Source organism: Brassica napus, chromosome A10, assembly GCF_020379485.1.
Source record: "Brassica napus cultivar Da-Ae chromosome A10, Da-Ae, whole genome shotgun sequence".
NCBI classification, from domain to species: domain Eukaryota; kingdom Viridiplantae; phylum Streptophyta; class Magnoliopsida; order Brassicales; family Brassicaceae; genus Brassica; species Brassica napus.
In genome coordinates this window covers 10,641,537-10,661,691 of record NC_063443.1, presented here as the reverse complement: position 1 = coordinate 10,661,691, position 20,155 = coordinate 10,641,537, and the positions used below count along the sequence as shown (strand labels likewise).

General features: G+C 29.8%; 3 protein-coding genes and 1 long non-coding RNA gene across 5 annotated transcripts; 1 reads left to right on the top strand and 3 right to left on the bottom strand.

Annotated features, from left to right (window-relative positions):
• Positions 1–1,494: 1,494 nt before the first annotated feature.
• On the bottom strand, positions 1,495–2,721 carry LOC106379818. The gene has a single exon (XM_013819686.3). It carries the CDS (start codon positions 2,244–2,246, stop codon positions 1,947–1,949), a length of 300 nt encoding a protein of 99 aa, XP_013675140.2. The 5' UTR covers positions 2,247–2,721; the 3' UTR covers positions 1,495–1,946.
• Positions 2,722–3,251: 530 nt separating this feature from the next.
• LOC106370320 (pumilio homolog 12) lies at positions 3,252–6,649 on the bottom strand. 2 transcript variants are annotated; one of them, XM_048742892.1, is made up of 6 exons: positions 6,126–6,649; positions 4,302–5,532; positions 4,059–4,222; positions 3,708–3,966; positions 3,509–3,628; positions 3,252–3,424 (listed from the first exon to the last, which is right to left on the bottom strand). In XM_048742892.1, exons 2-5 carry the CDS (start codon positions 5,451–5,453, stop codon positions 3,518–3,520), a joined length of 1,686 nt encoding a protein of 561 aa, XP_048598849.1. In that variant the 5' UTR covers positions 5,454–5,532; positions 6,126–6,649; the 3' UTR covers positions 3,252–3,424; positions 3,509–3,517. The 2 variants fall into 2 exon arrangements, with proteins under 2 accessions (XP_048598849.1, XP_048598850.1); XM_048742893.1 differs by lacking the exon at positions 6,126–6,649 and having other exon boundaries at positions 4,302–6,090.
• Positions 6,650–16,596: 9,947 nt separating this feature from the next.
• LOC106369620 lies at positions 16,597–18,307 on the bottom strand. The gene is made up of 5 exons (XR_002654543.2): positions 18,169–18,307; positions 17,891–18,081; positions 17,704–17,796; positions 17,494–17,620; positions 16,597–17,402 (listed from the first exon to the last, which is right to left on the bottom strand). It is a non-coding gene; the product is annotated as an uncharacterized LOC106369620 (long non-coding RNA).
• A 37-nt stretch (positions 18,308–18,344) lies between these two features.
• Positions 18,345–19,722, top strand: LOC106369619. The gene has a single exon (XM_048742890.1). The coding sequence runs from the start codon at positions 19,396–19,398 to the stop codon at positions 19,711–19,713; it is 318 nt and encodes a 105-aa protein (XP_048598847.1). The 5' UTR covers positions 18,345–19,395; the 3' UTR covers positions 19,714–19,722.
• The last annotated feature ends 433 nt before the right edge of the window (positions 19,723–20,155 follow it).

Below are 20,155 nucleotides of genomic sequence, written 5' to 3'. Positions count from 1 at the left end.
TATTTTTTATTTTAATTATAACTATAGTTATAAAAATTAATAATTAGTACGTAAACAAAAAGGTGTGATTTTATATTGTAAGAATTGTATTTCTTCGTACACAAGTATTTTAGTTACAATCATAAAAAAATTAGAAAATTACTTTGTAAATAAAAAAGTTTACTTCTATTATAGAGGAATGCTATTTTCCCCCCTAAATATATAGGAAAAAATAGCAATCTCTATTTTAGAGAAAAAAATAGAGGTTGGTTGGAGCTAATTTTATTCTATTATAGCATTTAGAGGCAAATATAGGGATGGGTTGGAGACGGTAGGAATCGGTCTTATGTTCCGACTGATTAAATCCCAAAAGTCACACTCTGTGATCCTGATCTTGACTGTCTTCATGAATAAATTAGAGTTTTCAATTCTTGCTAATTTAGTTTCCACAAATCTTTATAGTAAAAATCATGTCATTTTAGTTTCCAAAAAGTTTTCTTAAACCAAAAATCGAAGATTGAGCCCTATAAGTCTAAAGGCTTCGCATAAGCCATGGTTGCTTTCACTATGGGCCGGTTTTAGCAATTACATATACTTTATTTTGTTGGACGCAACATGCAAGCCACACAACAAAGAGTCTTGAAAAACACTGCACCCTCTTCTTCAACTTCTTATTTAGAAAAGACATGGAACCTATTCGCACGGACTTGGCGGGTTGGGCCTAAGTTAGACACTTAGACTTGTTTAACCAACTAATAAATCATTCTATCGAAAATACCAAAACATTTTATATTTTGTGAAGCAGAAACACTTTAGTTAAAACAAAAGGAGTATTAAGAGTGAAAATGTGAAATAGTGGATGACTTTACAAGATTGTGAAATTCGGATCTGATTTAATTGTTAACAAACCTTTCCCGTTTTTGGGCAAACGAGACCTTTCTTCCATGGAAAATGGCTACAAAAAGAACTTGAATTTGGATCCTATAAACGTCTCAAACATGAAGAAAGTTACTAGGATAACACATTATCTCAGACTCAGACGCAATAAAGGTTTCAAAATTAAGCAGAAAACTGCGCTTAAATGAATTTGATTTTTTTTTTTTGACAGCAATGAATTTACAGACTCATGTTAATTCTGTAAACCAAATCGGTAACCCCGTATCCATGTGAACGACAAAGGACGATTGTTTCCTAGCACTGCGTGCTAGCGCTTAAATGAATTTGATAATTTGTCCAAAGAAATGAATTTGATAATTTATCCCAAAAAATTAAGCAGAATACATTACTTTATCTCAAGACCACCCTGCTTCACAAATGATCTTCTACACAAGAAGAACATTATGTGAACTGAATCCACAATAGTGTCTGGTAACTTGAAAGTATGTATTACCATAGTCACATCTAAAATTAATTATCTAAAAAACACTGATACACAATTTTTTTTTATCTGCTGGAGTATTAAAGTTTGAGGAGCTCTCTATCCTTATTATTTACCTCCCAATTTGCATCATTAAATCAGCTGGTTAAATACTCTGAAAGCCATTTCTAGATCAAACTGATTTTCCCATACATCGGAAAACAAAATAACTTGAATTGTTTGACTAATCTCTATCAACCAAGATTAAAAAGACAAAGATTTAAACACCCTAAAGGTGCTCAACTAGCTAAACATAGAATAAACTCAGAGTTAATTGATGATCTACATCAAAAGAACAAAGATTTATACAAAAGAATACATCAAAACAAGCTCATCTGGCTCCTAAAATGATGAAATCTTAACCTCTATGCATTCATCAAATACTCAAGAACTCCTCATTTCTGTAAACAAGGATTGAGAAACATACTCCAATTTATCCAACAATCCCACGAAAGAAAACACCACAAAGATTTTTTTTTCTATACAAAAAAGGGGAAAAAAAGAAAACATTTTACAAGTAAAAAAAATCAGAAAATACGAAATTTTTTGGTCACTCCAAACGAAGATGATAGTAGTTATGATGATTAGCAATGGAAGACGAAGAAGATGATCCATAAACATCATCGTTATCAAGATCATCATCAAAATAAAGAATATCTGGAGGTGGTACACATATATAATTCCAGAACCATAACACGAATCGACCTAACTGTTGAAGCGGAAAACAGCAGACGAGCTGCAACATCTCGCCGCTTCTGATTCGATCGGACGGCGGGATCCACCGTAAACGCTGAAATATCTCCGCCGATACATGGGCTACAGACATCACCGTGTCGCCGCGGAACACCATGTCTCTCTGCACAATGATCGATCTCTTTGATTTGTCTCTCTGTGGGTGTGTACTATGCGTTGTGTATAAACTTAAATAAAGGAAAATGATAACAGAATTTTTATTACCGAATCGATTTACCGCCAGTATTTAAAAAAAAAACAAATTTGGTTTAAAAGAGTTACTTTAGTTTTGGTACTTTCTTAGCATCTGATTTAAAAACAAGAGGACGAGTTTTTATCTTTTTAATGAACATAAATTTGATTTTTATTAAAAAATCATTGGCACTTTTGATTAAAAATTGAATCGTACTTGATTAAAAATTGAATTCAAATAAAAAATGAAAACATCACAAACCAGCTACTATTAAATTATAAGTAGTTTCTATTTTTTATATTAAAAAGTACCAATTTGGTTATGAAAAGATATTGTTCTGTTTACAAAAGTCCAAAAAAGAATCAATCATAAAATAAAATTGATTTAAATCTTTCTTTAAAAAAATAAAAATGAAATACTAATTTGAAGTTAAAATGAATAAATTGACGAAATATATGATTGAATATTGAATGTAACTGAATTCTTTCATTTTAGTTACCAAAGTTGTAAAACCAAATGAACCAAAGCTTTGACTCTTCACCTAAGTGATTTTCACATGTTGACTCAGTCATCATCGCCCGTAAGTTGTGGGGGTTTCAATATTAAACACTTTATTAAATTCGTGTCACGATCAATTCATCTTGTTGGGCACGATCGTCACACTTTATTTATCTTATTAAACTAATTTATTTCAAATATTTTCAGTATCCAACACGTATGAAACCCATGACTATCTTTTGAATCTTGACTTGTTAATTGTTATTCATTACTCCTCTTTTATTCAAAAACTTATGTTCCAAGAAACCGTACCACAATTACGAAACTGAAACATTTTGATATTTGTGGCCATCTCTTGGATGAAAAATCAGTTTTAAGGGGCATTTATTCTATTCATAATTAATTTTCCGTTTTTTATGCATAATAGAAGCATTTAATATGATCTTTCAAAACATAGATGAATGTAAATTAGATTAATACCGTTCTTTGAATCTTCTGTCTCTTTGGATCTTTTAAACCACAAACATGCGAATTCTACTCTTATTACACATTACATTTACAAGGTAACTTTACCAACAACACAGGCCAACACATTTGGTACAAATCTGTAATATTTCCAAGAAAAGAAGCAACATATTAATTGTACAGCCAAGACACAAAAACAGTTTCAATTTCTGGGATATTCTTACCTGGCTGATTTACTTCTTCGAGTTGTTAAGTGCAGAGAGGACCTTTTTACCGTAAGGATTGGTACGAAGAGATGAGACATAAACCTTAATAGCCTCGACCAAAATACCATGTAGAGTCCCCTGTAACAATCTCATCATTTATATACTGAATCTAAATCAACCAACAATTCTGATTTGTTTTTATTCTTTTTTATGATACCTTGGATTGCTTAAGAGCTGCTTGAATGACATAGTTTCCGTAAGGATCCAACATTACTTGATCAAGACGACCATCGGTTACGAGTTCTCTGATGATGCGAGCTTGATGTTTGTCATCAGCTAGTGTCAGACACTTCTCAACTACATTGCTGCTACATTTCTGCATCGATAACTCGGTGTAGTTCCCTTCTAATTGCTCGAGGATTTCGTTGACAGCCCATTCAAGGTGTAGCTCGAACACATATTGAAGAGCGTAGTTCCTGCCATATAAAAACAAAGTCTGCATGTTATTATCTCCATAATCTACAAGCAAATGGTTATAAAAAAAACTCAAAAGAGGAAAGATGCAAACCCAAAAGGGTCTTGAGAGAGGAGTAGAGCATTGGAGGCAATTTTAGAGACTAAGCGATCTTTTTGTTCTCCTTCGAAATAGCCAATACATTTTTGAAGAACACAACATCCATGTCTATCAGTTGCAAGCTCAACACAATGAGTCATCGCAGCTCCAAAAAGAAACTGAATAGACAAAAAGAAAAAGGGTCACATCTGAATCTTTTATTTAAATAAAAAAAAACCGTGAAGCAAGAGTTGTTACCTTCTTACAGTGAGGTAACAAATACTGCAAGCACCGTTGAACAACGTGGTTACCGTTTACATTCTTCATCAGAGTCACAATGCCACCATGCCTCAAAGCAGATATGATGATCGAGATCTCCTCTTGTCTCTTAACCGTTTCAACGATCTTTTGAACAACTCTAGTCCCGTGCATATCACAAGAGATTTTGATAATCAATCCTGGCTTTCTAGCTATGGAACAAACAATCAGCATCCTCTGATCATCGTTGCACACTTCAAGCAGCTTCTGAACTAGATAGTTAGCAAAAGGATCAACCATAAGCTCGCTGATATAGTCAATGATCTCGTTAAAGATAGTTTCGATATCGTTCCCATCTCCCTCAGCAAACTTCCTCTGCAGGAAGCGGCAACCGTGCTGGTCTTTCGCCATGTAATAGAACTTCCCTCTTGCCTCTGCTAGAGAGTAGTACTTTGGAGGATGCAACGTCCGACTGTTGAGGCTGGTTGAGAGATCTGCTTCTTCATCGAGTTGGTGATGGTTCTGTATCCGAACTCTTCTGTTTTGTGAGTCTTCTTCGCCGAGACCGTACTTGATGACTTTAGCTGTGTTTACACCGAGCGGTGATCTCACTAGAAGCTTCTCCGGATAGTACATCTTCTTCCTTAAACTCCTCACAAATTCATCACCATCTTCTCCATTACAGAACAAGTTTCTGTTAGACTGTTGAGGTCGGCGATAGAGGTACTGTTCTTCCAGCTGATGATGAGACAGAGAGGATGGCATGTTGTAATGCTGCGGCTGAGGAGGTGAGATATTTGAAAAGCAACCAAGGTGTTGAAGGTTCCTACGCATTTGAGAATCGAGTTGTTTTCTTGAATCAAACTTGTCTGCATATACACAAGGTGGAGAGTGGTAAGAAGGAATGGACATAAGGTTGGGGTTCTCCGGAGTTTGATTTGAGATTCCAAAGTTGAAGTTTGATTCAGCAAGGGAAGATGTGAATGCGTAGTCACCGGGAAGATGAAGGTTTCGTTCTTGGAAGGATGATCTGCTTGAGCTATAACATAGAGGAGGGAAAGGGCTGTAGTCGTTTCCTGAAGTAACTTTGGGAATCTCTAGAAGAAGCTTCTCAAATTCATCAAACTCTGCCTCATATCTTCTCTGATCCATCCTCAAGAGTTTATACACCACTCAACTGATGGACAAACCCGACCTTTCAACTCCTCTGATGATGTAAGAACTTAAAGTGCTGATAGGTGAAACCAAAAAAAAAAGAAAAACACTTGAGTTTGAATGAAATTACACCAACGAAACTATTGTGTGAAAGTTGGATGTAAGAAACAGACAAAATAACTTAGTGTAAAGTGTAAACAATTGTAAAAACAACATTGGTTGGTGCTTAGAAAAAAATACATCAAAAACAGAACTTTGAGATAAGAATCCACCACTAATCAGCAAACACAACACCACTGTCTTGTCTTACAAGATAATTTCAGAAAGCTAAATCACTCGCATTTACAAATAAATCTTTTTTTTTATTGCAGCAGTGTGAGAGATCAAACACAAACACAATCAACATGAATCATGATGAGTCCTTAACACAGAAACAAGTACACAAAACGATCATCGGGAGAAACTCTCCACCGATCACACACAAATCTTAGAGAAGAAGATCAGCTCTGAGATAATGTACGATGATCAACTACCATGAAACGGTAAAAAATAAATTATAAAGAGAAAAAACTCACAATCACAAAAGAAAAATCCGATCTTTAGCTTCCGATTTAAAACCAAAAAAATAAAAAAATCAGTGATGACAATGTGAGAGAGAAAGTGTTTTACCAGTGAGGTTGAAGAAGCAAAGATTCACATATAAGAAAAATCACCAATCGGCCAAAAGGTAATGAGGGAGGAGAACAATCTCACACACGCAAAGAGTGAAATAAAGGAAACAAAAGATAAATTAAAAACCACAAAATGAAAAAGAAACCATTTTTCAGAAACAGGAAAAAAAAATAATGAAGAAGAAGAAGAGAGAACAATACTGAGATATGAAATCGGATGAAAATGAAAAAAAAAAGAAAAGGTTTCTAGGAAAATTGAGAGGAAAATGTAAAGAGAGTGCCAGGGAGAGAGAATTACTAGAGGCAGACAGAGAGAGTGTTTCTTTATATATATATAGGTAGGCGGCGTGAAGAAGAAGAAGGACAAATATTAAGCATTTAAGTTAAAAAAAATAAAAGATTGAAACATTTTTATGTTATAAAAACAAAATTAGACGATGAAAGAAATAGTGGTCTTTTAATTTATTTACTTATATAAAAATAGGAGAACTGAATTTTATTGTTGAGGTGAATTAAGAGTTAATTAGCTGAATATATATGGAGAAGTGGGTATTTAAGGTAAGTGGGTACAAATTAAATTAAATTAAATTGAATTAAATGAGAAGAAAATAGGGAGGGAAGATGAGAAGAAGGAAGTAAAGATGCATGAAAATGGAAAGGTCTTTTGGGTCACAACTCATAAGTCTCTCTCTTACTTCTTTTGGGTACGTTTCTGTCCCTTTTTTCTTTCCTTTTATTTATTGGCTCTCTGTTCCTTCTTCTTCTTCTCTCTATGTGTGTATATACATACATACACGTAGATATGTACACTTCTATACACGTTTTATAACGTATATTTCTACAAACACTTTAAAAGACTCTTTTGTACACACTCCATATTTAATTATGTTTCTAGTATATAAAAGAGAAAATGAATCTTTGCAAGGTTTTTTTTTTGCACAAATATTTAAATGTGAATGCTACGCAAAGTTTGAACAATTTTTTTCTTCTTATTGTGAGTTGTGATCCATTATTGCTGGAGTTACATGCATTACGATAATTTTGGGGTTAATTTACACTTGAACAAATTGAGAGATATGGCAAGTTATATTTTTAAATGAAGTATTAAAAAATAAATACGTGATGATTGATGTATTTTTTGTCAATAATATGTATTATAAGAGTTTAGGTTTGCCACTTAGATAAAATTCACAAAACAATATAAAAATGGCTAAGAGATATGACAATTCGTATTTTTATTATTTATAAAACATTGTGAAATTGAGATACTTGACAACTCGTATTTTGTTTTTCTTGTTTCATTTTCAACAACATGCATCATATCATTTTTGGGTTTGACACTTAAATAATATATACAAATCCGTATAAAATATGATTGACGAATATGACATACATATTTTTGCTTATTAAATATATATAGTATGCTATCTATAATTTATAACAAATGTATGGGTTACTTATAGAGAAATTTCATTGGATAATTATTTTTAGTTTATTTTTATAAAAATAGTATTTAAAGAGGAAAATGATCAAAAAGATTACACTAAAAAGTAAATATACATTTATACCATACTGTTAACTAATTTAGGATTATGGTTTAAATTAAAGATTAGGGTTTTGAGGGTGAAGTTTCAAATTAAAAAAAAAATTAAAAATTTTAAAATAAAAAGTTATTTTGGTCATTTTTTTAAGCTATTTTAGTGACAACACTTAAAAGGGTTATTTAAAAGAATTGCTCTTGCTTATAATTTAAAATTTCCATATCATTTAAACTTTTTTTTAAAAAATCACTTTAAATATTTCATAAAATGAGTTGAAAGTTGAAACTAAATGAAAATCTGCTAATTATTATCCTAAATTCGATACCCATTATATAGATATAGATATTGATTTATCCCGTGTTCATGGCCACAATTCCAACTATTTCAGGTCATTCAGTTATAAATGAAAAGTTGAGCACTAAACAAATCAGAACTTTGAAAGAAGTTTTCGAAAAAGACTTGTAAACTGTTGCCTTTCACCTTAATTTCATCATCAACTTGGAACGTCTTTACTTGCGGTGTTTCACCCTTTTAAGTAAAAAAATATCGACATAATTTTAGATGAATTAGTAAATTCAGATACATTGAAGTTTTGAGAAACCCTTTTGTTTTGTTTATTGCTTGAGAAAATAACTTAGGAATATACCCTACGAAAAGATAACTTTCGAATAACAATTAGAGTAACATGAATTAGTTTGAGTTAACATGTATTAGAGTTGATTTAGTTTGAGTTAAGCTGAAAAATCAAAAATGCCACCAATCATGAATTAGTTTTGAGTTTTTGATGTTAGGTTTGAGTTATAATGTATTACTAGATTTTGACCCGCACTTGGAAAGTGCGGGATTTTTGGATTATATTATAATACAAAGTCTTATTATATCAAAAATATAATTTTTAACAGTTATATAATCTATGAATTAGTTTATTTGATATTTTATATGTACACATTTACGTAAATTTCTTTTAGCCATGAGAATTATTTCCGGATCAAAAAACAAACCGAACCGACCCGGAAATATAGATTTAGTTCAGGTCCAGAAAAGATAACCTATTGGGGTTTTTTATTGGACCCGCATGTCTTTGTTTGAGTCCGGGTTCTACCTTAGACCCGATCATAAATATGTTTGTGTTTATTAGGTAGATTTGGATATTTCGAATATGTTTCCAGCATTATGGATATTTTTTTAGGTTTTTGGTTTACGATTATAGTTTTTGATTTCAGGTAAATTTTCAAATTAAAAAAAAAATTGGGTATTTTCAGTTCAGTGACAAATTTTGAATTTTTAGGTATTTGAATTTTTTTGAATATTTGTTTGGAGTTTCAAGTATTTTTTGTGTTTCAGATATTTTTCAGATTTTTTAGATATTTCAAATTTTCTTAGGATCCTAAATATCCGAACAGGTGTGGACCCATTACGTCCATATCGGGTCCAACAACCTTTTGATATAGATTTTTAATGTTATTGTACAAAAACATGATTGATGAAATATTTTTAGAAAACTCATTTTTAAATATGAAAATATCTATCAAACTATAGACGGTTGAAAGTTTAGTATATAATATGAGATTTTAGTAGAAAAGTTTATATATGATATGATTACGTCATTATAAAGGAAAGAGGAAGCTAGAATGTACACATATATGTGGTGTAATTTCTCTTGCTTTAAATCATATATTATATGATAAAAGTGATAATATAAAATATTAGTTTCAATGCTTTTATGATTAAAAGTCAAAATGGTAAATATAATAATAGTAAATTAGTAATGATTAAGATTTAGAAGTGATATTTGAATAAATAAAAGAATTGAATAAATTATTGTTAGATAAATATATGGTAACATATTGTTAGTCTAAGTTTAAGGTAAGACCAAAAAAATAATGAATTAAATGAAAGGGTCCAAACAACTTTCATAGGTAGATTTTTTGAGAATCCTTCACTTTTAATAGTATTGATTGTTGAGTTACTAGTTTGAGTTATATCCTTTGTGAAAATGATAAATCAAATCTTAAATCAACATCAACAAAATTTTCATGTATTAAGACTTGAGTTAAATAATTTTTTGGTTTTCTATTAACTACCCCACGTCCCTTTTTTATTTTTTTTAACAAATCTTATATATTAAAACAGAAGTCACAATCTTGATTCATGTGTGATTTTTTAGAAAATAGACCATTAGTCCAGTCCATCACTAGAGTTTCATTACATTTAATTGTACTATTAATGTTATTATTACGTTAAACCCCACATTATAAACAACTGTTAGTGAATGTATAAATGTATTGTATTTATTCATATACACCAAAAGTCGTGTATTATGTTTTAGTCAATACAAAATAAACGAACACACGTCATATTTGCACAACATCAGTTGTTCTTTTATAAACTTGATTTTTGTCATAATTCATGTTTTTGTCATTTTCCTGTTTTCCACACATCTGCGTTAAACAGACTTCTATGAACATAAACAACATCGATTAATATTTACAGCATCCACAAGTTTCTTGGGTTGTAAAAAAAATTTTCTTGGGTTGTTAGCCTTTGACATGTTTTCTTCTATGTATTGTCAGGTTCACAAATTGCTCGATTCATATATTCTTTTAATAATGGGTTGTTTAAAATTTAGAAGAAAGAATAACAATGAATAAACTTTTAAGTTGTAATTAGTGTTAGACATGAGCACTGCTATTTTTGTAAAAAAAAAATATTATGTTATAAACTAAACGCAGTAAGCATTTGGAGAAGATGAAGATGGTGAATACTAAAATCGGATATAAAAGATATATATATATATATCATAATTTATTGGCCACAAAATACGGGTATATTCATTTACCTAAAAAAATTATGTCCTACATTTAAAAGTCAATTAATTATAAGCCATATCTTTTGAAATAAATCCTCCATATCTTTCGAAATAATACCTTTGAATCTAAGCAAATATCGTTTACGATTTTTTTTTATTTTAAAAAAATTTGTTTGTACGTATATTCTATGTATCACGTGATTTCATTCCATTAAGTATAAACCTAAAATTATAGTTAGTTACAAAAAAAAATATACCTAAAATTATAGTTCAAGGAAAATCTGTTCCAAAAAAAAAAAAAACAAATCTGTTCAAAATATATTCTTTCGTGATTTTCTATATACATATAGATACGTAAACGAGGAACATAGATGTGTACTCATATTTATATCAAGTCCATTCTTAATAGTATAAATGTTTGAATCAAGGACATGACCGCATCAGTTGCACGCGTTTGTGGATACAAATAGTTACGATTATAAACATTATTAAGAAATTTGTACGACGGGTAGAACGATTATAAATTGATGCGTTTGTGAGATACTTATGACTGGTTCAATAATATACTTTCAAACCTAACATACTAAAAACATGTATCAATATTATTTATTTAATATTCAATAGTTTATTTTACATATTTATAAATAACTAATACTAAGTGTTTAAATATTAATGTATACTAGAGCTTGACCCGCACGCCCGTGCGGATGTTAATTTTTACTTTTTTATAAATTGTTTAATGAAATTTCTAAACACATAAGTTATTTGGATATTTTTAGCTTCATGCAAACCTATCCGGATCCAGAAGGATCCGAGTACTGATCCCGTCTAAAAATTTATAATATCCGAACAAAGTTTAATTTTAAATCCAAAAATCCGATATCCAGAAAACTGCTCCATACCCTAACGGGTACTTGGATTCCCATGTCTAACTGATTCTATAAACAAATTAAAAAAATTATTAACATTTTGAATTCTTGTTATGAATGAATTAATTTCATTCAAACTTGTGAAATTATTTTGGTTAGCACGTAAAATAAATGTTGTCGAATTATTATCCTAAATATAATTAATGAAGTAATTAGGAAGAGTAAAAAATGAATGTAATCGGGTAATAAATGAAGTCGGATTATTTGGTAAATACAATAAAATAAGAGGTTTAAATTAGTTAAAAAGAATGAAGGAAATGTAAAAAATCACTTTAAAGTAGGCAAGTATTGGTTATTACTTCAATTTTAATAGAATAAATATATATTGTTAGCTTGTGCTAAGGCTATAAAAAAATAAACATACTAATATCAAAAACATGTTTTTCAAGACTTTGGAATAAGAATATACTAATATAAAAACGTATTTTGAAAGATTTATGAATTTTCTATAATATCTCTAATATATAAGTGTTTTTAAAATTTCAACACAATAATATGCATATTTTTTTATAGATAAAAAACATTTTTTATATATAAATAATTTGATGTTTAATTTGAAATTTAAAGAGAATAAATAATAACATATCATACTGATTTTTTATTGTATTAATAAGACATAAACTAATAAGTATTTGTAATAACAAACATATATTTTTGATAAATAATTTTGTTATTTAATAATTTTATATTGAGTTTAAAATTTTGAGAATATAAACAATTTTTTATCATAATTATTTTTGAATTTGTAATGCATGTGTTTATAAATAAGAATAAAATGATTATGCCGGCATTAGCGGGCAAAACACCTGGTTTCGAAAGTATATCATATTGTACATAAGGTCTAACTGGTGACCAAAGAATGAAAAAGAATAATACATTCTTTGTTATTCATTTTTAATTTTACCATTAATAAGAAATAGTTTTTCCTTTTTATTCCTTCTTATTCCTTTTATTCTAGAAGAATATAGAACAAATTTGTTCCTCCCCAAAATTGATGAGAAATAATTTTTTTTTCATTCATATAATTTTATTCCTCTACATTTTTTTCCTACTCATTCTTAATGTTCCTCTAATGATCACCGGTTAGATCCATAGTTAAACTTAGGGTATGAATGGTGACCAGGGAACGGTGAGGAATAATGCATTCCCTAACGTTCCTGAAAAAAATCACCATTCACAAGGAATAATAATTCCCTCTCATTCCCTTTCATTCCTTTTTTTGTAGAGAATTAAAGAACAAAAGTATTCCTTGTTAAAATTGATAAGGAACAACCATTCCTTTTCATTCCTGCTATTTTATTCTCGAACATTCCTTTTTAATCCGTTCCTCCTGTTTCCCGAATGGTCACCAGTCAGACCCTAAGGGTGTGACTGGTAATCATCAAGGAACATTAGGAATGATTAGGAAAAGAATGAATAGGAACAAAATTTTGGGAACGATAAGGAACAAGGATTCCTTATCAAAATTAACAAGGAACAAATTTGCATTACAATTCTCTACAAAAAAAGGAATGAGAAAGAATGAAGAGGAAAAAATATTCCTCACGAATGGTAACATTTTTGAGGAACATTAAGGAATGCAATGTTCCTCTTCGTTCCCTTAGTTACCATAGATATTTGATTTTGTCACAATACTTTACGATCGTTTAAACTATATATATTCATATATTTTTATTTCCATATACGACTTAGTTCCTAATAAACGAATATGGAATATTGTTGTTGATGGAAATTGGAATTAACTAAAAGATTTCGTTAGTTTCGTTTTTTTGTGATAGTATATATGGAAGGAATATTCGATTAATTAGTTAAGTTTAGATTTTATTTGACCAATTGATATCATTTTAGGGTTAATTCAAATTTGTTTATAATTTTGTTTGTTTCTTCAAATTACACGTTTATGATTTTCAATAAACATGAATATTTTTGTAACAATAGAATCGTTGCTTTTAATAAGAGAGATATGTGGAGGGGTGTTTTTAATAAATAGAATAATTATTTAGGTAAAGAGTAATTAAATTAGGAAAACACATTAATAGCTTAAATTTATGGTTATTTAATATTTTAGTGGCATTTTATTGTAAATATTGTGCAAGTGTAAGGGTATGTTTAATTTTGTACTTCTGTTTTAATAGATTAGATGAATATGGAATCATTGCATAAAAATACAAATATGTTACTAAAATTTATAATTATTTACTTTTATTACCTATAATCCGAAAGAGGTTATTACATGTAAATATTCAATAACGAGTTAAATACAAAATAATTTACATATTTGTTAAATTAAATATTTTGTATTCATCTAATATTCAAACACAAATCTAAAGGAATAAATATATAGTAAAAAGTTACAATTACAAATGATATTATAAATTTGGTTTTACAAAAATAGATTTCAAAAGCTAAAATGACCAAAATATCATTTTTTATTTTGAAAATAGATCATATTTTAAAAATTGATAGACATGATATATATATATATATTATAATATATACCAATTTATAATTGAAAACAAAATGTTTATATAAAAATAAATGAAAACAAAAACCCGCGCGGTTGCGCGGATCGAGATCTAGTTAAAAAATTATAACACATGATCACATAGTGTACGTTTACTTGTTACTAATTAATACAGTATTTTAATAAATTACCTACTTGTTAGCCAAAGACTTTCTAATTATTTTTCACTTTAGTTAGTTTTTTACAAAACAAAAAACTCTAGTTAGATAATCCAAATTGTTTTTATATTTTTAATTTTGTTTGATGATTAAAATGTTATATCCTATGATTTTATTTGTTAATTTTAATTATTAATTTGTTTTTAATATATGTTCTTAATTTTTAAATTATATTTAGTTTTCTAATTATTTAATTAAATATATAATAGATGTTATTATTTATGATATTTAGATTTTTTTGAAGAAATTATACATACTATAATTTATACATCAAAAATGTTATCAGTCAATTATTTCAAAATATATTAACTCAAATTTATATAACAAACCTACTGCATAAATTTACAGTTTTTATCACATAATTTTTACTGTAAGTTACATGGAACTATACATTTTTTTGTAACTCAAAACTAATACTATATGTCACCCAATCGGAGCCAAATATCATAAGTAAAACGAGCCAAGCAGACTCTTTGAAGTAATAATTAGATATTCTTTAAAATAATAATAATAATTAAAAAAGAACTATCAAATCACCCGGCCGTCGTAAAGCAATTAAATAAATATTACTTTCTTGACAAAACAAACAAATAATAGCGAACAGTGACAAGCATCACTAGAAGTCTGAAACCCTAATTTGCATAGCTCACAGTCTATCAATTATTACAATTGAACATCTTCTCCATTGACATGTGATCTGTACAAGCTAAAATGCTCTATTCAATTTCTGATATCAAAGATCAATTATTTCAATCTGGATAACGCGACCAACACCTATATGGTTGTCGAGCCAATCAGATTCTAATTCTCGTTGTATGTGTTTTCATTGAGAGATTCGTGTTTGATTTTAGAAATCAACAATTTCTTTTTACCAAGGTCACATGGTTTTTTTTTTTTAAGAGTTTGTGTTTTTCACATCTTGAGAATAATAGAAACAAATATCGTTTGACAATAAAAAAGTATCAATTCGACTTTAAAGGAAATCTGGATAAATGAAAGGAACATAAGCAAGAAAATCCTCTCTTTTTTTTTGAAACAAGCAAGAAAGATATAATAAAACAGTTTCATATATATATATATATATATTCCTTGCACCAAAAAAAATATATATATATATATTCCATTTTCTTTTCCTTCGTTCTTGAATTTTACCATACAAATTGAGGTATACTGTTCTCAACAGAATGCTGGATTCTTTTCCGCACACAAACCAATTGATCTTTAGAAAACTTGACACATATTTATTATTTATAGTTATAATTTTAACATAAGTAGTTATCTATAGTTCGATTAATTGAATCTTACATCAAATTAATTTGATTTGAAGACTTTACTGGTGGTTTTTGCGTCTGTCTTATTCTATTCTCATTACTAAACTTAGAACCAAAAATATCAAAAAAAGTTATGCACAATCCCAAAGTGAAAAAAGGTTATGAAGGGTATGAGTCATAGTGCAACCCACTTGCATTTTTTATGTTACTAGGGGTGTGATTGGCTATTGTTGTAGTTGTTCTCCACATCCACAACTCTAAATATACACTAATTTTGATTTGTATTTTTTTTTAAAGCTCACAACTTTTTTTTTCAAAGTCCAAAACACTTATTTAAATTCATGTCTTTATAATTGCTCTGTAGAGACAAATTCTTATTTTCGTGACAAAAAAAAAAAGAGACAAATTCTTATAACCCAAATTTAAAGATTTTTAAAAATTAAAAATCTATAGCCAAAACCAAAAAAATCGCATCAATATTTCTACAGCCAAAAAATGAAATCACAGTTTTTATCAATCAAATCCTAGATGTTTTCCTGCACCAAGTTCAAAAATAAAGTTTAAAATTATATTTAAATAATAGTTTTTTGTTAATCTTTTGGTTTTATTATTTGCATAAAATATTTTTAATTCCATGTAGAAATTAAGATAAAATAAATATTTTTATTACATTTATATTTAATATTTTATATATATATATATATATATATATATATATATCTTGGAAAATTATTTATTTATTTATTTTGGTTAATAAATATTAAATCAAATTCTATAAAATTAAGAGAAAGTTTTGTTATGTATAATTAACAAAAAACAAAATTAAATAATATTTCTAAAATTTTTAAATATTAAAAATAGATAATCATAATATGATTAGAAAAATATTTTTTTTTATGAAAATGCATAAATGTTTTAAGGTTTTTTAGTAATAAAAATTGTAACATTATTTAAATAAAAGTAAATAATATTTTCGAAAATTATTATATATTACTATATTTAGAACTTTACTATTTATTGGTATATTAATGATGATTTATAAATTATTACCTTATTTTAAAAATTTACCAAAATTATAAAAAAATATTAAACATAAATGTTTATGTCACAATTAGTTTAAGTCATGTCATCTTTATTAGTATGCTATGTCATCATTTTGCTTTCAAAATTAATATGGTGATGACATGTGTCAAAATTACTCGGTAAATAATGTATATGGGATTATTGAGTTTGAAAATGCTCTAAATTTGTTTGGAAAATTTTCTCATCAATAACACCGAGTTGCTGGATTAAAACCAAATTAAAATAGCAAAGAAAGTAGCTTCAAGGAAGACAAGTAAGTAGCACTATCTCTTTCTCTTTCCCCCTTTAACTTGTTATCAACTTTAGGTTATGATTAATAGAGTCGTCACAAATATAACTTAACAATTTTTTGAAGTATGATTGACTCTAAAGTTGCTATACACGTACATCAAAAATACTCTCAATTTTGTTATCAAAACTGTTGTTTTGTGAAAAAAGAATATGAACAAAACCACCAAAAAGGTTATGAAGATAAGAGGGAGTCACTGACCACTCTGCAGCTTTTAAAGTATGATTTGAATTTGAAAATGTAGTTTAGTAGTATTTCTCTCCTCGATAAATCATTTTACTAGATAAAAGAATAAACGAAAATGTTGGAAACTTCTAGGAAGATCACTTTCTGTTTCTTCATCCACCAAACTGACATCTTGAAATAATGTAATAAACGAAAAATTATATACTGTCCGCATCACTAATTAGTGTATCACTAATATCTGTTGATCATACCAACTTGCAAATCATGTAATCTTTTCTCGACCATGACGTGTTGATATTCAAAGACTTGTTTTATTCTTGCTTCAGAGAACACAAAAACCACATTATATGTTCTTCAAGTCATCGGAAAAACATATACTTTACATAGGATCAAGGATGTTTCAGATCAGAAAATAAAGAACTAAGGCATGGCTTTTGCTTCCTCAGGGACTACTCTGTTCACATTGCTAACTTAGAAGCCATAACCTGAAAAACCAAAAGATATATCAGAAAAAGGTTGCTGATGTTAAACCGATGGTTCAAGAGGATTCCGAATAAAAAAAAAACTAAGACAAACCTGAATTATCCATGGGGTTACCAGCAGGAGCTGCTGATTCAGGCTCCTTGATCTCCACAACCACACAATCAGACATCAAGAATGTCTTAGCCACAGATGAAGCATGCTCTAAGCAACATTTCACAACCTTAAAGAAAAAAAAAACACACTCGGTTAGCATGCAAAACCATAAGATTTCAATCTGCGATGAAGTTAAGAATCTCTTCTCACTTTGGTTGGATCAATGATTCCTGCAGACATAAAATCTTTGTATTTGTCAGTTGCAGCGTTGTAGCCGTGTTTAGGGTTGTCGCTAGAGAGTACCTTCACCCCAAACAAAAAAATAACCATTTTCTTAGTTTTCTATAACAAAGACTCAAACTTCCAATCTGCATAAAATGATGTTCATATTGTTTACCTTTTCGCTGACAAGGCTACCGTCGTTCTTGGCAATTAACTTCAATGGGTAGCTCAATGCTTTCTTAACAATGTCAGCTCCAACCTGAATATTACAATGATCGTAGCCATTGCCTCCGTGATCATGTTGCCTACTTCGTAGTTGTTTCCTGCACTTACAGCTGCTACATCTGCGAGCTCACTATCTTCAACCTGCAATCCAAAAAAAGAACAATCTTTTAAAGCACAAAGAGACAGAGCAATGACCAAGAGAATCTGACTAGAGTATTGAGAAGATACCTCTTTTGACATCTTCTTCAACTCGGCAACAAGAGCCTTAGAGGTCTTCTCAATTCCTCTGGTAATCAAAACAGGGTTTGCACCCGCAGCCACCACCTGCATATTCCAATTTTCAACCAAACATTGATCTTTGTAATCCACAAATACTTGTTTGTGCATTCAAATTACAAACCTTGACACCTTCAGCGATGAGACCTTGCGCAAGAATAACCGAAGTCGTTGTTCCATCACCAGCTAAGTCATTAGTCTTGGAAGCAGCTTGTCTCACTAGCTTAGCACCAATGTTCTCAACTGGATCCTCAAGCAGCTTGTCTCACTAGCTTAGCACCAATGTTCCAACTAGATCCGCAAGTTTGTTCACACCAGCCTAACACCAACGAAACACACTCATCATCATTAACGAATCAAGAAAGCTAAACACTTGCTGAAACATAATCTCATTAGACTCTCACTTGAAGCTTCTTGATAGCAGTCCCGTCTTTATTGAAATGCAACTGCTTAGCCGCGTTGATTTTGGGAAACCTTGTTTTCCCTCAGCAAAAGCTTGACTCTTTCCAAAAGGGTTTGTCGAGAGAGAAACAAGAGATACACTCGAACAAACAGATATCTAAAATGATCAAACGATGAGTAAAACGTAGCACTTACTGAAAAGGATCAAGAGACTGAGAGAGAGTGTGCGTGAAGAAAACTATGCGACTTGCGTTTATTATTATTCGACAGTAGTTTTGTTTTGTGATCACGTCTTCAAGGTTTGTGGTTGAATCTGAGCTGTTAGATTGGTTATTCACCAAAAGCAATGAACTTGGAATCCTCTAGAACTTTTATTAAACCCTAACCAACTCTACACTACACGTACGTGCGAGCTACTTGTGAACACTTCGATCATCTTTGTTGCGAAAATTTGATTATAAACACTGTATTGGGCTTTAAAAAAAGTAGGCCCATTTAAGTGGATAATGATGGAAACATTAAAGACGGGACATGTCGATTTTAATCTGGTCATTACGGTTACGCTTTCATTTAGGAAGGTAAATATTTTCTTCTTAATTCGTTGAATGTGTATTATGGCATTTACTGTTACCACATTCTTCATGATATATGACTATGTATAAGATTTTTATCTATATATTGCTCCATTGCCAAAATAAATTAATTTTTCATCGTTATCTCATATCTGTATTTAAATACACACAAGGAGGGCCGTAAAGAAAAGATCAAGAAGCAATAATGAAAGAACAAATCTTTTGTCAGTTTCTAGTCGTATGCATGCTGTTGTGGTCATCTCAAATTCAGGGAAATAGATGTGATGATTCAGGCATCCAAGCTCTAATGGCTTGTGGATATTCTATCGCCAAGGAGCTGCCATCTCCTCCGAAACCATTAGATGGTTGTTGCACTGCTGTCCGAATCATTGGGATGAAATGCGTCTGCGAAATCATCAATAAGGAAATCGAATCCGCCATTGATATGCAAAAGCTCGTCAATGTTGCTTCTGCTTGTGGCCGTCCACTTGTTCCTCATTCACAATGCGGAAGTAAGTCCTAACGTAACCCACTTTGTATAAGTCCTAACGTAACCCACTTTGTCTTCACTATTTCTTTCGATTTTATTTTATTTTTTATTTTTTAAAACTCCCTTTTATTTTATTTGTTTGAGTTTTAGAATTACCTTAAAATAAAACAATCTTTTTAATCTGCCTCACTGCTATAAAAAAATATATGATGAATATGTAACTCATTGGGGTTAAATGAATCCAAAACAACAATTCAAAGCCTTACAACCAAAACTCATATGTATACACAGTGAAACCTCTATGAATTAATAATGTTGGGATTACACCAAAACTATAAATTTTTAATTAATTTATAGAGATATTAATTTATCGATATACTAACTGAACCAAAAACTCAATTTAGAACTATAAAATATTTATATAGATTTTAGTGTAATTTATTTATAGAGTATAAAGAGGTTATACTATGTATAT